The sequence below is a fragment of the Spea bombifrons genome, chromosome 1, assembly GCF_027358695.1.
Source record: "Spea bombifrons isolate aSpeBom1 chromosome 1, aSpeBom1.2.pri, whole genome shotgun sequence".
NCBI classification, from domain to species: domain Eukaryota; kingdom Metazoa; phylum Chordata; class Amphibia; order Anura; family Pelobatidae; genus Spea; species Spea bombifrons.
This window is the reverse complement of record NC_071087.1, coordinates 20,776,802-20,794,577: the sequence shown is the minus strand read 5'-3', so window position 1 is coordinate 20,794,577 and position 17,776 is coordinate 20,776,802. Positions and strand designations below refer to the sequence as shown.

General features: G+C 42.1%; 2 protein-coding genes across 5 annotated transcripts in view; one reads left to right on the top strand and one right to left on the bottom strand.

Annotated features, from left to right (window-relative positions):
* Positions 1 to 3,266: 3,266 nt before the first annotated feature.
* On the bottom strand, positions 3,267 to 10,448 carry UCHL1 (ubiquitin C-terminal hydrolase L1). Its single transcript, XM_053458405.1, has 9 exons — positions 10,325 to 10,448; positions 10,219 to 10,230; positions 9,166 to 9,294; positions 8,504 to 8,654; positions 7,322 to 7,407; positions 5,845 to 5,892; positions 5,044 to 5,110; positions 4,074 to 4,132; positions 3,267 to 3,563 (listed from the first exon to the last, which is right to left on the bottom strand). Exons 1-9 carry the CDS (start codon positions 10,355 to 10,357, stop codon positions 3,477 to 3,479), a joined length of 672 nt encoding a protein of 223 aa, XP_053314380.1. The 5' UTR covers positions 10,358 to 10,448; the 3' UTR covers positions 3,267 to 3,476.
* A 7,078-nt stretch (positions 10,449 to 17,526) lies between these two features.
* APBB2 (amyloid beta precursor protein binding family B member 2) overlaps positions 17,527 to 17,776 on the top strand; it is a 130,859-nt gene continuing 130,609 nt past the window's right edge. For all 4 annotated transcript variants that reach the window (XM_053458398.1, XM_053458394.1, XM_053458395.1 and 1 more), the window contains exon 1: positions 17,527 to 17,632. The gene's annotated coding sequence lies outside the window, so the exon portion shown is untranslated. The remainder of the gene's footprint in view (positions 17,633 to 17,776) is intronic.

Sequence of the window (17,776 nt, the reverse complement as noted above, 5' to 3'; positions counted from 1 at the left end):
GCTAAGAACCACCACTGTTCTGGCGACGATTCAACACTCTGTTACACTTGCAGGAGTAGTGAGCTGGCTTTCTGTAAAGGAGCTGTTTGCACATTTGGCTACCCCTGGTCTAGAATTTAATAATACCATATAGATGTAGGGTATTAATGCCAAAAATACATAGTATTACCCAGACAATCCAAAGAGCATCAGTGTGGACGTGGTAGAGAGCACATAGGGGCTAAGCTAATTAAAAAAAAAAAACTCCTGCACTCACATTTTCATGTATAGGATACCCAATTGCAAAACTGAACTGCATATAAAGAACTTACTAAACGAGTTTAGGGCTGCAACTAACGATTATTTTCATAATCGATTAGTTGGCCGATAATTAATTCGATTAATCAGATAAAAAAAACAAATGTAAATTTTTAATTTATTTAAAATAATTTAACAAATTTTAAAAACGAACAGCAGAATAAAAAAAACTGCTAAAGTGCATTTCTTGTCTTTATTTCCCAACCTGCCCCCCCCCCAGTTATGCACATTTGAGCCCAGGCTTGCCACACTGCCTCCCACATATGACACATACCACCAGATATGCCACACTGCCTCCCACATATGCCACTCCAGTCTACCCCCAGATATGCCACACTGCCCTCCCCTATATGCCTTATACCCCCAGATATGTCACTCCGTCCTCCCCAGACCTCGTAATCCCCTCATAGAGTCACAGACTCATATGCAGCACACTGACACCATGCTTTTATCAATAAGTACTGGGTTCATCTTCACTGGCCCCAGGATTTAGATTCTCCTTACTTTGCCCCTTTACCTCTAACTGCAACTTAAATTAACCTTATGAAATTAACCCTAAAGACCGCATCAACCACAACTGCCCCTAAATTAACCCTAAAGACCCCATCAACCACAACTGCCCCTAAATTAACCCTAAACACCCCATTAATCATAACTGCCTCTAAATTAACCCCCACGAGTGTCACAGCCATGTGGTTCTGGAGAAGGAAGGGGCGGGGCCAGTTGTCACAGTGATTACAGGGAGGGACTGGTAAGTAGGAACTGCTGCTGTGAGTCACTGAAACGGATTATATAATGAGGGGTATTTTCAGAGCGTTTGCTCTGAAAAAACCTAATTTTATAATTGATAAAAATCGATTCAACTAATTGATAATGAAATTCATTGGCAACGATTTTCATCAATTATTATCGATTAGTTGTTGCAGCCCTAAACGAGTTCATAAGCATGTGTGACAAAGACTGCAGGATTAGAGAAAATATATTTGACAGGAATGACATTTATCAGCAGTGGCGTCGCTACAGGGGGGCAATTGCCCCCCCTAGGTTAATCCTTGCCCACCCTGCCGAATTTGGAATAAAGTCGCAATGTGACTTTAAATCCCGTCTTTTTTTAAAAAAAAATTATTTTGTTTTAATGCGGAGGAAAGAGAGGGTGCGGCCCACGTAATATCAGCAGCCAGGGCAACCGATCTTATGCGGGCCGCACCTCGAGCCCTGCTACTTACCTGTGGAGGGTCTTCTGTACTGCATAGAGGAAGCGGAACCTAGCAGAGTTCACGTGACATCACATGACTCTGCTCCAGTCCTGCTCCCTCTGCAGTACCAGAGAATGCAGAGGGAGGCCGCGCCCTATGCTGAAGTCTGTGAGCGGCATCGAGGAGCTGCAGTGCAGGTAAGGGGGTGGGGAGGGTGTTTGGATAAGTATGCGTGATTGAGGGAATTAATCTGTGAATGAATGAGTATATGAATGAATGAGTGTGTGTGATAGCATGGATGTGTAAGTGCTGGAACCTAGGCATGATGGGACTTTGATTGCTGTTAGCAATCACATTCCTATCATGCCAAGTCAGCCAGTACATGCTGAAACCGAGCTAGCTGCCCCCCTTGTGTATTGATGCTGCCAGCAGTATGGGGTCTACACATCATTTACAGCCACCCTGTACCAGCATGTACTGGCTGACCTGGCATGATAGGAGTGTAATTGCTAACAGCAATCACAGTCCCATCATGCCTAGGTACCAGCATTTACTGGTTGGCTGGGAATGATAAGAGTGTGATTGCTGTGTGGGCAGTGTGGACGCCAGGGCTGGCTTTGGGGTGTGCAACCTGTGATCTATGCCTGTAATTTAGGGGGTTTTAAATATACCTTTTAACGATGTGTTTTTAATGTGAATTCCAATTGATCTATACCTGCAAAGCTGGGTTTTTGCGTTATTCTGTAGATCTCTATATATTCTGTATTTCCAGATCTATATATTCCCATACATTTATGTATACCTGCAAATACAGTGTTTGTATGTCTTATTCAGTTGATTAATACCTGCAATGCTGTTTCCATATATTTATTTGATCTATACCTGCAATGCTATGTTTCATATACTATTGTATACCTGCAAATACAGGATTTGTATGTCTGATTCTATTTCATATATACCTTCAGTGCTGAGATCACAAGCGAATTTCAGTTGATCTACCCATGCAAAGCTTGGTTTGTGTGTTAATGTGTTGATCTATACCTGCTATCGGCAACTGGGGCTAATATTAATATATATGGGCAGCATTGGCATCAATACACAAGGGACAAAAACACTAAGGCGGGTATAAACGACAATGCAGTGTGAAAAATACATCCTGATGTAGACATCTGACAGATTGTGTCCTGCTGTTTGTGTGTTTTTGGTTATCAGAGTAGCAGAGCCTGTCTTCGGGTGTGTGTATAGGTGTTGGTGTGGCAGAGCCTGTCCTGGTGTGTGTTTGTGTGTCAGAGCCTTTCCTATGGTGTGTGTTTGGGTGTCAGAGCTTGTCCTGGTGTGTGTGTTTGGATGTGGCAGAGCCTGTCCTGGTGTGTGTGGGTGTTGGTGTGTGTTTGGTCATCTGGTTCCTGGCACTTAACTTACAGTAGGATTTAATTTATATTTTTCCAGAGATAAAATGCCCTCCTGAAGTTGTAGAGACTTCAGGGGATAAAACGTTCAAGGCCCTGAAATAATTTAGTGGAAGTTATTTATTGTGTTATTTTCATTTCAAGGATTAGTCGCACTCAATTGTGGCTTCAGGCTTCCCATGTTGAATGATCAAGTATTATTTTAGCCCAATAACAGAAGTATAATTCCATAGCACATAACTTTTGGAAATTATGAATGCCCCCCAGTTTGACTGTGGTACCTTGTGTGCCCCCCCCCCATATATATTGTTTCTAGAGTCACCACTGTTTTTCAGGCAATCAGAAAATGCAAAGAAATGAAACATTCCAAACAAAGGAACTTTAATTGTTCAGAACAAGGATTGCACTGAAGTGCTCAACAGTTACAAGGATAGGTGAAAGCCAAGAAAAGCATAAACAGCAACATCCAGATTTTTTAAGCACTTCAACACCAAGTTTTTAGAAGGCATAAACGCAGGTAAAATACCAGCCGCCGTTCAGCAATCACAGAACAAGCCAGCTCCACTGGGGAGATTTACGCCGACTTGCTTAGAGCCACTGCTGAAAAACGAACTTCTCCTTTCTCTCGTTCGGTAAACTGGTGGCAGATTTTGGCTGCATCCTGCAATAATGATGAGAAAAGCTTTGTTAGGCGCATCATGCACTTCATATAACAGGCTTGTTTCGTAACAGCTATGTCATCTGCACTGAATTAAGTATTCCCTTAAATTAGAAAATTTGATCTGACGCTTGGGGTTTACAGAGTGGGTGAGTGCTGGCAATAACTCTGCCTTAGCTACAAATAGCAGCATAAGTAACGGTCACACTGCAAGCCGCCACATCTTTGTCTTAGTCACACAGTCTATAGCAAAAGCCTTAAGGGGGGCACAACTTGTCAGAACAGGCCACCATTTTTAACAAGAACACATGAATTTCTGGTCACAGATGAGTATAAGCAGTCAGTCATCCACAGGAAGGATGCTTGCTGATTGCACTTATTTCAGTAGACACGAGAAATCTGCTCTTCAAACACCAGTAGCTAAAAGCACATATCAATTTCTAGACAGTTAGATACAGAACAAAAATAGTCATAGGGTTACACGGTTTCTTAAACATTGTCCATTTTAGTTACCTTTAACAATGATTCCTCAGAAGTTGGACCATGGTCTACTGGAACAGGAATTCTACCATCTAAAGAGAAGATAAATTAATTTAAAAAAATAAAAAAAAAAAAAAGATACATTCTGACCATTCAGAAATACCCAAGTATTGTAATTAAATACTGTATTTGATCAGTTATAAGACAACCCCCGCAAATCTGAATATTAATTTATGGGGAAAAAAAAGAAAGCCTGAATATAAGATGACCCTATAGGAAAAAAGGGTTACCAGTAAATGTTAATTCATATAAATTTTTTTTTAATAAAAGCTATGATTGATAAAAAAATATATATATATATTTTTCCCCACCTGCCCCCCCCATTATGGGCCACTGTGCCCCATGATATGACTTTTGACCCTCTATGTGCCACTGCCTACAGAATTGCCTTATACCCCTATATGCCACTCTGGCATTTAGGGGGTTAAAAGGCATATTATGGGGCAGAGTGGCATATAGGGAGGTATAAGGCATTTCTGGAGGCAGAGTGGCATTAAGGGGGTTAAAACGCATTTCACAAGAGCACTCTGCCTCCAGAAATGCCTTATGCCCCCATTTAACACTCCCTCCCTCCTACAAACTTACCGGAGCTTCTGAGTCCCCGGTGTGTAGTCCAGGCAGCATGTAGAGCTCTACGCAATTTGCATAGACAACTTCTGCTGCAGCCGGGAGGAGGTGCGGATATCGGCGGGGTCTACGTCCATCGCGCAGACCTTCCCCGTCACGGGGAACTACACGAATTGCGTAGAGCTCTACACGCTGCCCGGACTAAGCACTGGGGACTCAGAAGTACCGATAAGTTGGGGGGGGGGGTGTCTAGCTTCTTCATAGAGATTATATGACGTCCACTACAGCATGCCTTAAAAGCACCAATGATGGGGGGGGCAAACGATTCACAGCACCAAGCTGAACACTTACATGGCTAAGTAACAAACTAACTCACCGAGCTCATAAAGATGTCCATCAACAGCAGTAAATAATATGAAGTGAAAACTGACATCTTCATTCACCTGGGAAGGAGTAAAAGTTTTAGGTTGTGGAACGCAAAAAAATTACAAAATATAATATATATATATATGTCTGGGCAACAGATTCAGTATTTGCAGCTGTTACAACCCAAGATACTGACAACCACAGAAGGTATGGCTCTAATGGATAGGTTGATTGGTTGACATTTAGGCCTTTCAATGCTTTCTAAACACTGTTCTACAATTTCTGCCAGGTGATATAACTTATGTATCTGGTTAATTTTACCCACAATCTCAAACCGGTGCCCACAATAACCCATGGAAGCGTTACAGAATGCCTAAACACTATTGTTGGTCTAAAACTAGCAGACCTACTCCATAGGATTCATCATTGTGCAGGGAAAACTAATCAGAATTCAAGTCTACAAAGACAGTTTGCCAGCCATCTCAAGCATACTCAATATGGTTGCTGTGCAGGTTACTTTCAATATGTCATTAGCAAAATATACTGACAGCACAAGCCAGCTAGTCTCAGGCTTTCATGAAGCCATCAGGTTAAAGCATTAACTTGCTCCCAGTGACTCAAACATGCCGTTATCAGTTGCTGCCTTAACACAAAACCTAGTCTACTGCCCTCAATTCTCAAAGGGGCTCAGGACCTATCTTGCATGAAAAGTTTAGTTTCCACTTACATTTTGCTATACAATGAGTGCTTACTCTGGTACCCAAATATTTTGTGCCAAGTACATTTCCTTCCTTTAGTGTTTGATGCTTACCCTGCATTGCCCTTCTGCTGCCACAGAATTATGGGCAGACTGTATGGCCTAAGAAAAAATAAAATAAGTTAGCTACTGGTGTCAGAATTCATGTAGACTATTTGTATGAAGTTTAATATGATCAAGGCCAGAACCAGACTAGAACACAGGATTTACTTGATCCTAAAACACTAGCAGCATCGTCACATTTGAGATTTCCCATCTGCTATAGACTAGGGCTGCAACAACTAATCGATAATTAAAATCATTGCCAACGAATTTCATTATCAATTAGTTGAATTGATTTTTGACGATTATAAAATGAGGGTTTTTCCCAGAGCAAACTCTCTGAAAAATACCCCTCATTATATAATCCGTTTCAGTGACTCACAGCAGCAGCTCCTACTTACCAATCCCGCCCTGTAATCACTGTGACAACTGGCCCCACCCCTTCCTTCTCCCAGAACAACATGGCTGGGACACTCGTCTAAGTATAAAATTATTTGCGCAGTTATGGTTAATGGGGTGTTTAGGGTTAATTTGGGGGCAGCTATGGTTAATGGGATGTTTAGGGTTAATTTAGGGGCAGTTGTGGTTGATGGGGTCTTTAGGGTTATATTAATTTAATAAAGTTAACTTAAGGTGCAGTTAGATGTAAAGGGGGGGGCAAACTAAGGGGAATCTAAATCCTGGGGGGCAGTGAAGATTAACCCAGTACTTATTTATAAAAGTATGGCGTCGGTGTGCTGTGAACGGGTCTGTAACTGAAATATCTGGGGGGTATAAGGCATATCTGGGGAGGACGGAGTGACATAGGGTATAGAAGGCATATATGGGGAGGGCAGTGAGGCATTTCTGGGGAGGTCGAAGTGGTGTATCAGAGGGTATAAGGCATATCAGGGGCCACAGTGGCATATCTGGGAGGCAGTGTTGCAAGCCTGGGCTCAAATGTGCATAAGTGTGGGGGGGGGACTGGTTGGGAAATAAAGACAAGAAATGCACTTTTTTTATTCTGCCGTTTGTATTTATCATCATCTGTTTATTAAATTTTAAATAAATGAAAAGTTTACATTCAGATTAATTGAAAAAAATAATCGACCAACTAATCAATTATGAAAATAATAGTTAGTTGCAGCCCTACTGTAGACCTTATAGCGCTTTGTATAGAAATAGGGCGAAAGACCTGCGGAGGGACTTCTGTGTAAGGTACATTCTCTTTATGGTGCGACTCGGGGGGATGACATGGTATATGTGTTTGGATAGCGGAAAGAAAATAGCTTTGTTCAATGCTATATGAGGAATGTAGTACTTGGCAGGCCAGGAAGCTCTGGGGGAAGAGACAGCTTGCACAGTACCCGATAGGTAGGCTATTTTACTTGTTATCCAAAGTTATGCAAGAATCACTTCAGCCCGTACAGCTTGTAGATTTTACACCAGTATTCTTTAAGCATTGGCTTTATGAAGACAGCAAGACAAAGATTAAGAATTCCACTCTTACCTCGTTCTTTTCTAGGAGTTTTGCCCTTTCCTCAGGAGACAAAGCAGCAGATTCTTCCAAGAAGTCCTTTAAGGCAGACTTCTCAGCTACATTTAACAGAAAACACTAGTTATTTACTAGCATTATTAATATTCATTGGCACAAGCGTAATGTGTAAACAGAATGACAATTCACAAGACAATCAGAAAACACAAGTTGCTGACAGCAGGATCCAGTTTCAATGTGAACGGCCAATAAACGGGACAACCAGCAGCTCGACATGAAATGTGATCTATACATGAGTTTCCGGAAGTCCATGTTGCAGAGGACTACCTATTGACTTGGCACTAAGTACAGGTAGATTATACCAAAGATGCGGTTTTTCAGTACCCCATAACATGCAAACATTTAATTTGACCGCCACATTTAACTGGAGTATAGTGTCTTCCAAGGTAAGCATGATGCTTTAGTGCAATTTTTTTTTTTTTTTTATATATTTGGGCATATATAGATTTACTAGGGAAAGTTTCTTTCCCTAGAGCCCCAAAACTACAGATATGAAAATTATATAATTGGTATGTTAAAGAATGGCAGTTAACTCAGATCTGTCACTGTATCGGGAAGTTTATCAGATTCTTTAGAAAGACCAAGTACAACACAAACGACTGACCTATAAAAGCAGGGATATCATCTTTCATTAAGAAGCTCCCTAGACATGACACTAAACCTGTGCGAAATTGGCTTTGTATTCAGAAGACCACTGTGGTTATTCACTATAAATGGCCAAAGACTAACTTTGGGAAGCTGCCCTGCCAGGAATCAGTGGATTGGGGGCAAAGAACTGACCAAAAGGGGGGGGGTTGCGGGTCAATATACATCATAGGGAATGTTTTTCTGCCCCGGACTTGTTATACACACACACACACACACACACAATACTAACCTTAGAAATAAAAATGGTTGCCGCAAATCAATTTAACAAAGGAGTGTTTTGGAACAGAAAACATTACAATCTCTCTCTCTATCTATCTATATCTATATCTATATATATATATATATACACACATATACATATACATATACACACATATATATATACATACATATACATATATATTTTTATTATGACAGATCTGATTTAAGCCCATTAATTTATAGCTTTAAATCCATGTAGCAAGGCAGACAAGAACCCGGAATACTCACCAAACTTCAGTTTGTCTTTGTTATTGGCAACAGCGTGAATAAGGCCAATAGTACCACAAGAGTTACCAATGGTCTGCTTCAGAAAATACACTTTGGAGTTTGTCGCTTTGTCCTTAAGCTCCTCCACTTGCTTTTCTCTAAAGCTTTCATGCTGTTAGATGGAAAGCATTTTAGACAATTCTCAGTATACTTGATATTTTACCAAGAGACCACAGTATACAGTTTGTTATAGGGCTAGCTGAAAGGCAAGCAGAACACTTATAGAGCCCCGGATTAGTCTTTCTGTGAGCTGATGGGTCAGGGCAATTGCATGTGCAAGAACCATTATTCCTCAGTTCTGCCACACAATCACAGAACCACAGTATGTAGAAGGCTCTTTGTCTCTGCAGAAGCACTTGCCATTAGGATGTCGGCAAATATTGTCCACCCTCTGCTGACAAGAATGAGAGCAACATTAGATAGAATGTTTGGCCATTCGATTCCCATGGTGTCAGCGCAAACACCATACGAAGTTAAGTCTGTTTGTAGAAACCTTCAATGGTCGGCACGCTAAAAAAGCGTTATTCCCTACAAAAAACTAAAATGCACCATGGGGGATGGGTGGTACCAATGAAAGCAGTAGGTCAGTCTTATCACACAAGTGTGAAACACCTCTACCTTACCTGCTGAGTAAGCGGTAAGAGCAGCAACAGTGCACATGTAGGGCTGGGCACGGAACTTAGAGAATCCGCCTCGAAACCAAGGACATCAACGAACTTCCAGCCACCCTCAACACCAAGCTGGGACATAACCTGCAAGGACAGATTTCCAATAACGCATCATACAAGGTATAGATTTCTATACAGCTCACGAGGACAGGAGCAGCATCACTAAATCAAACCCAAGACGCTGCCGTTAGCCAACTGTCATTTTGCAATTACTGTATAATTACAGTATAGTTTTGCTACCTGATAACATGAGGACAGTATCTCGATAAGCTAACAGAGTGACAGGGCAGTGTTATTATGGACAATTCCAGATAATTTCCTTTATGCGATCAGCCTCTTCCCAGACACAAGATACCAGCCTTCATCAGATGTCTGGAACCAGATCGGGTTGCTTGGCCCTTGGGAGGGACGGGCGTGTCTGGAGGCACATGGAGGAGCCTCTGCAGCAGAGCTTTATTACTGCATCTAATAGAGGAGGAGTGGCTCGTAGGTCAGCACGGAACTAGCCATCAATATAGATAAGTGGCACAGAGCCATATGCTAGAGCCAGCAAAGTTTAAATTACACTTACAGCTCAAACTAGAAATGCCAAGTCTATTAATGTGCAGGGATCGCTAATGGTTTGACATGAACCTATTTACATAAAAACTACCTTCAGACAGCAAAAGGAGACAGAACTGACCATGTCTGATAGCCAAGGCTACCAACACAACCGATGCATGGCCCTTTAAGAGATTAACAGGGACCCATGCGGGGGCAGTTACCACAAAATCATCAGAAAGTTGGTAAATCACTAGCACGGGGGATCAGGGGAGACCTGCTGCGTGGCACTAAATCGTTACCATCACTTGGCCACTAAAAGCAAAAAGGGGCTAGAGACACAATGACCACGCCCTGGCAACCCAAGATTATATAATACAGGCGGAGGACGATGACAGCGGTATCCCGGCTCCCGTGGAGACAGGTGGGTATCGCAGAGGCCTCAGCATCCCAACCCCGGACACTCACTTTGTTCAGCATCTGCGGAGAGAATAAAAACTAGCATTAAACAAACGCACAGAAAGCCAAACGGCGCGATACAGCCACGGGTGACACGAACACCAGCTCCCGTTACCTCAGGGTTAATTTCCATTGCGTTCCACTCCATGATGATGACAAATCAAACTGCCAGAGCCTCGTAAATCCGCTTGATAAGTCTCCACGATCACCACTCACTGAGGGAGAAGGAACCGCCTCGATTGCTTTTATACAGTCAGACAGGTACCAACACAGCCGCGAAAAAAGGGGGGAGAAAGAAGCAGAAGGTACCAGCGCGTGCTTTATGTGGACCCAACCACCCCCTTTCCAGAACGATCACTAATAAGGCGGGCCGGACCCGCTGCTGATGTCTCTGACGGGTGACGTAGATGGATACAGATTGGAAGCTGCGCAGCGCTAATTAAAGTGAGCAGGTTTAAGAGCAACGTACATAAAATAAAAAAAAGATGATAAAGCATATATATAAGTGAGGCAATTACTGCAATCTATATGTTATTAGCCCGTTATTCTAGCCACGTGCCGCTATATAGAATGTCACCCCTTTTGCAGCCAGGTTTAGTAACGGGGCTGGGGGCACCTGAGGCATTGCGGGGTGGGCGGAAGGTGTTGAGGGGTATTAGCTGTTTCTTTAACGGCGGGAGTTATTGCTGCATGAGGGGAGAGACCGGGCCAACCGCGCACATGACGCCGCTCGTTCTAATGCAGGAACAAAGACTTTAAAGACTAATTTACTTCCACTGAAACACTACACGGGTAGTGGGGATGAACACAACAATAAAAGACATGACAGGACACACTTTCGTTTTATATCAAATTATGGATTCTGCCTGCTTTTCTTTGAACACTACATAGATGTAGAAGGGTGGTGGATTAGCGGAACAGCGTCCTAGCAGAAGTGGTAGAGGTGAACGCAGGAATTTAAACATGCATAGGACAGACATGGCTATCCTGCAGACTGCCGTATGTTTCTTGATCGCATGTAAGTATTAGAAGTCTGTCTGTTTCTTTTGAATATTACAGAGATCCGTGCAAATCTCACAGCAGGTGAAAGCGCAGAAGCTGTCTGAAGTGTAATAGTAATATACTATAATAATAATAATGCCAACTTAATTACAAACACCGTCAAACGGCTCAACTGTCAACAATGTCTGATTTTAAATAGAACCCTGAAAATAATAAAGTGTGTGTGTATATATATATATATATATATATATATATCCATGAAACAACTGCAGAATAATAAACTTTTTCTTCCAACAGATTTTTGAGCTTTGAGAGGCAAGAGCGGGCGATCTTGGGATAGCTGTGTCAGTCAAGCTGTGTACATTTAATGAGTAACGCAATATAGAATACCTTTTTATTGTACTAACATTCCATTTTAAGACACGCTTTCAAGAGTTTCAACTATATATATATATATATATATATATATATATATATATATATATATATATATATATATACCGTATTGGCTCGAATATAGGCCGCACTTTTTTCCCCCACTTTAAGTCTTTAAAGTGGGGGTGCGGCCTATATTCGGGGTCTAGCACCCAACGCCCGGGCCTGCCGGGCAGGGTCGTGGGTTAGGATACAGATCCCCCGCAGCGGTGCAGGTGACCTGCATCCTACTCCCCGATACGCTCAGACAGCCTCCCCTGCCAGCACTTCCCACGGGGGGGTGCCGGCACGGGAGGTTGTCTAAGCGTTTTACCTCTGCCCCCCCACCGGACTGGGGGGGGGACATCTACGCAATACACGTATACAACTTCCGGTGCCGGCACATCCAGTGCCGGCACCGGAAGTTGTATTGCGTAGATGTCCCCCGCCGGCCCCGCAAGACACCCGGGAGTCTGCTCCGGTAAGTCGGGGGGGCAGAGGAGGACAGTGGCAGCATATCTCGGGGAGGGAGGACAGTGGCAGCATATCTCGGGGAGGGCAGTGGCAGCATATCTCGGGGAGGGCAGTGGCAGCATATCTCGGGGAGGGCAGTGGTAGCATATCTCGGGGAGGGCAGTGGTAGCATATCTCGGGGAGGGCAGTGGCAGCATATCTCGGGGAGGGAGGACAGTGGCAGCATATCTCGGGGAGGGAGGACAGTGGCAGCATATCTCGGGGAGGGAGGACAGTGGCAGCATATCTCGGGGAGGGCAGTGGTAGCGTATCTCGGGGAGGGAGGACAGTGGTAGCATATCTCGGGGAGGGAGGACAGTGGCAGAATATCTTGGGGAGGGAGGACAGTGGCAGAATATCTCGGGGAGGGAGGACAGTGGCAGCATATCTCGGGGGGGGGCAGAGTGGCAGCATGTTTTTTTGGTGCTTTTTTAAAGAAAAAAACTTTTTCTTTAAAAAAACACCAAACTTTTAGGGTGCGGCCTATATACGGGGGCAGCCTATATCCGAGCCAATACGCTATATATATATATATAGAGGTCTGATTAGGAGACTAAGATCCAGATCCCCCGCACCGCTGCACATGTCATGGTGAGTATATGGTATATAAACTGTATATTTATTTTTAATTTTATTATAATTACTTCCTATTTAGTGTAGTTGGTTTCTGAAGAGGGAGATGTTGAGTGAGTTGATGGGGATGCTAGCACAGGTGGAACAAGCGCAATGTCTGTGTGTGGTAGTTCTGTTGGAGGTTGGCTATGTTCTAAAACACACCTCACATATTGTTAAATCTAATGACCGAAAGCTCCAGCGCAGTTGGGTTATGTAGCAGGACAATTATCTGATGCTCACAAGCCAGTCTGAATGGTGCAAAAGAAACAAAATGAAGGTTTTGGAGTGACCTAGTTTAAGTCCTGACTTGAACCTGAGTGAGACGCTGCGGCATAACCTTAAAAAGGCAGTTCTTGCTGGAAGACCCTCCAGTGTGAATGAAGAGCAGGACAGAATTCCTCCACAGCGATGTAAAAGACTCGTTGTTGCCGAGGGTGGTACAACCAGTTATTAGGTTCAGGGAGGCATTTACTTTTTACACTGGTGATGCAGGTTTTGATTAACTCTTTACCTTTAATAAATTAAATAATCCAAGGCAGGACACTGTTGTTGGAGGTGGATTGGCCAGAGACAAGGACAGCTGGGGCCGGAGGTGATGGACACACTTGTTGGAGTTGTGTGTCTTTGTGAAAATATAACATATCTGTGAGTTTCTATTGATGCATCTCTTGGCTAGCTGTCATACTGTCATGCTGCCTTTTGTTTGATCTCCTGAAGTTAAACCCAGCTTGTGTTTGCAAATGAATTATTTGTGCCTGCCTAGATCGTTGGACTGATATATAGTCAGCAAACCAGTTATTCAGGCCTCTGAACGCGGCTCTCATTAGGATTTTTTTTTGTATTTGCTGTTCTTCCCAAGATCCAGGTAAGAGTTTGCTTCTTGTTAAAGAGACTTCTTCTTTGGGGTTCTCTTGGATGGTATTGTTACATTCTGTACAATTTTAAGTAATTCAAATAAAGCCCACTAGAGTGCATCATATACATAATAAATATGCCTTGGATAGCTTAGGGTGGCATGTAGTAAAGACTAATAATAATAGCAAAGCAGTTACCTGCATACAGTTCAAAAGGACTTGACCTTGAATGAGAGGGAATCAGCTCAGACAATAGAATTGTCTTGTGAAAAAAGACAAGAGGCAGCTGCCCAGCACCTTAGTAACTTCAGGGGCCACATCAGCTTCTTTCCAGTATGCCTTTCATTGAATTGGCAGATCCACCCTTTGTGCCAGGGCGAGATTCCTTGCTGAGAAATTATAGGGTCACTTGGGCAAAAATGGAGGACGATGCATACTTTCCGCCACGCTGCTGTATATGGGTTGATCCCTGATATAAGTCAGTTCAGTCTCCTGTGGAGTGTGAGCATTGCGTGCTTTCCATGCTAGGGCATGCTTTGCCTTCTATCGGCCGTTTCTATGTTTCCGCATGCAATTTAGTGAGTAAAGGCTGAAATCTGTCTTCTGAATTGAGGTTTAGCAGGCGTCTTCATGGGATGTCATACTGGTCATATAAATATATATCACAATTATCCTTTTCTAGTCATGCATTGCACAGCTTGTTCATACTCCTGCCTACCAACCTGGGCCGGGCTGGCAATGATGAGGGGGCCCTAGGGCTCTATAAATAAATGTAATGTGGCTTTACAAGACTTTTTATGTGACCTTGTGATTTATCTGTTCCCAATTTATGTAAGTAAGTAGACAAAATATATGTTACGTTATCAATTTAATGTTTAACCCCTTTGCAATAGAGAACATACTACTGTGTCCTAAAAATCCTCCCACTGACAACAGAGGACGTAATCGTACGTCTGCCGGTAAAACAAACGACAATGTGAAGCCTGTTGCTGCTGTGATCAGGTTGAGTAGTAGTTCTATATGATTGATATACGGTATATACTCTTATAGGTTAATTTTGAAATAAAATATTTTAATTAATAAATATGTTTAGGTGTAGTTCATTAAATTGGAACTATATTACTTTAATTATTTCAATTGATTACTAAGATTATAAAGTGGGTGGGTAAAAATTTAGGTTAATTAGTGAATAAAATTATATGATGGATTGGTAATTAGTTAGTGAGGAATTTAGCAAGTAAGTAAGTAAGCCGCACGAAACGTTTTTGGATTTAGGGATTGTTTCAGGGATGAAATAATAAAAAGAAGCTAAAGCTATTATAAAGTTCAGATTGTGTGTAATTGAGTAGATTTATAATGTAGAGGAGGCCTATGACATTTTGACATCTGATTGTGAAAAAGAAACTCCCTGTTCTACACCAAATACTGCAAATACTGTCAGTAGATAAATCCATCAGGGTACACTCCAGAAATCCCCCCTCCTAAGAAAAATTGTCTTAAATTTAAACGATTTTTGGCACCTGATCCTTCTTGCGCAGTAGTAACAAGTCATTTATGGCATTCAGCTGATTTAGCAGAATTTATACAATTTAAAAAACCCAACTAATTATTGGTTATTTGGCAAGTGAAGTTTTCAAGAATATAATGTATTAATAAGACCATATGGGGACTAGAGGATAAGCTGTACGGGCCTCGTCAACCCTTACGTGAACAAAGGGTATAACATATCTTGATAACTTCTGTACTAATGTCCCATTATCCGGATTCTTGTTTTGTAGAAAGGCTCCTTTAGGAAGAATAGGGGGGCAGGCAGGACTTTATATTAAGTTTAGGGACAAAATCTGCCTACTCAGTACTTTGGCCTTACCTCATAAAGTGAGTAACTGTTCCATGTATACACCTTTTTCGCATTGCAATCAAGAATAGTTTTTTTTATTTCCAAATCTAAGTACAAAATGTACATTTTTAAGTTACCAATTACAATTAATTCCAGAACAGCTTATGTGCAATTAGACACTACACAACTCCTTAAAATCAACACCCCCAACAAAAATACGGATTATGTCAAGGGTAAAAGGATGGATGCAAGCTACGTTTATCCTGCCCCTCTCATCCTGCATAGGAACCTGCAGTACAGCCCCCCAAAAAATAAATGTGTGTGTGTATACATATATATACAACCAATTCATTGTCCTTTCTTTTTTTCCCACTGTAACTTGGGCAAACTGAATATCCCCAAGCGCATAAAAAGGAGAAGGCGCTGAATATGAGATCTGCAGTAGTTTTCTGGTAATAAGAAATCCCATTTTAGGAGCTGAAAGACACATAAACCCGTAAACTCCTTTTAATGTATATTGTAAGCTCGTTTGAGCAGGGCCCTCCTATATATACACAGTGTACTGAGGTACTTTAAGGCAGGATAAGTAATATATCTCCATACACTGTCACAGAATCTGCAACATTTATACTTTAGATATATTTTTTTGAATGGTATTCACTGGGAATGCGCTGAATTCTTGCTTTGTTTTGTGTCTAAAAATCTGGGTGTGAGTGTATCACTGTTCTAACAGGCACAATAATGTGTATAGAATCAGCAGCAAAATTAAACCGTGTAAATAAAATACATCATTCTTCTCGTAAATGCCTTCTTCGGCTACATAAATAGCCATCAATATTTCAGAATGACAACTAAAAAGCCTTGTAAAGCTGCTAGCCACAGCTCCATAACAACCATACCTCCTAAAACAGAATCGGCCCTCTTTGGCTATTTCAAATGTCAGAAGCAATGTGTTAACCTAAAATGTTCCAAAATATATTTGATGTAGCTTATTACAGTGATGGAGAATATATACAGTATTAGTGTGGATGCTGTAGGTGACATGTGCGGTGTCATTGATGTGCGCTTGGCGTACCCATTTCAGGATCTTAGGTTGAAAGGGGGGGGATTACAGGATCGCACAGTAGGGAACTGCTGTGATATATATATATATATATATATATATATCTATGTTACTGGTTTATGATACCATTATGTTATGGTTGATATATCTGCTTGAATGCAGGTGACTGAATTAAGTGTATCTTCAAATACTGACAAGTTTAGGTTTTCACGAGGACCGTTATTGGAGCCATTTGGTTAACACATTTGGCAAATCATTACATAGTCTTCATGACAGGACATTAAAGGATTAATGTGAGAGTCTTAGGGTTCGCTCATTAAATGATTCCGTGTGTCAGATGATTATATGATGATTATATGGGTGCACTTATGGTCAGTGGGCCCGTAGCCCAGCAGTGCATGACTTCGAGGAAGGGACATAAGCACAATCTCTTATATTCTTCTTTCATTACTGGCTATTATGCACATATTTTGATTTGGTTAATAAACTATATGCAGGATTTCATCCATTAAGTCAAACTCTCTCTATTCTGTTAACCCCTTTCTGTCCAGGCAGGCAGGACAATTCAACGATTACTTTTATAGAGACCTGGACACTGTTGAAAACATAACACTGGAAATGCAAGTCAGAAAAGATAAGTATATGATATTTGGGCAAGAAAGCTGCTTGTTATCTGTAATAAGAAACAACGGTTCACCAAAAAAAACACCAAATCCGCTAAAGGTAAGTGTCTCTGACCCCGATTAAGATGATGTAATGAGTTTGTTGCATTTTGCGCATAGCTTAGTAATAACCGATCCACGCTTTTGAATGGAGTTGTGCTGAGGGGTGCTGGGGCATTGCTGTTTCTTCTGTGCTGGTGACGGTGGTAAATGTTTCCCTGGGATTGCAGAAGCTGGAACGCTCAATAGGTGGCGCCACAAGACCTTAGGCTCAAGCCATAGTCCATTCATTCCAAAGAAGAACTGTGGATGAGGGAAGGAGGGGCTGGGAATTATTTCCTGAGTTGAGAGCTGAGAGCTGGAATTAGCTTCCGGCTGCTAAGACTGGAGCTTCTTGCGTGTGGAGAGAGTGAGAGCAGGCAAGCCGGCAGCGCAGGGACAGTGACAGCCGCACACACTCCCAGTAAGTCAGCCAGGCGTCCTCTCCCATGCTAATGGTGGAAACGTAAAACTGTGAGTTCTCATGTCTGTTTGGATTTCTGTGGGCTCGGGTTGTGGTATGCAGCAGCACAAGCAGTGGGGGTTCTGGCCAGGCTGTTTCTGCGTT

Bases quoted from the DNA above. Each gene is read 5' to 3' on its own strand.
- UCHL1 (XM_053458405.1), bottom strand. From the start codon at position 10,357: ATGGAGTGGAACGCAATGGAAATTAACCCTGAG. The intron at 8,655-9,165 runs GTAAGGTAGAGG...TCCATCTAACAG, and splicing joins TCTTACCGCTTACTCAGCAG to CATGAAAGCTTTAGAGAAAA. The intron at 4,133-5,043 runs GTGAGTTAGTTT...TCTTCTCTTTAG, and splicing joins TGGACATCTTTATGAGCTCG to ATGGTAGAATTCCTGTTCCA.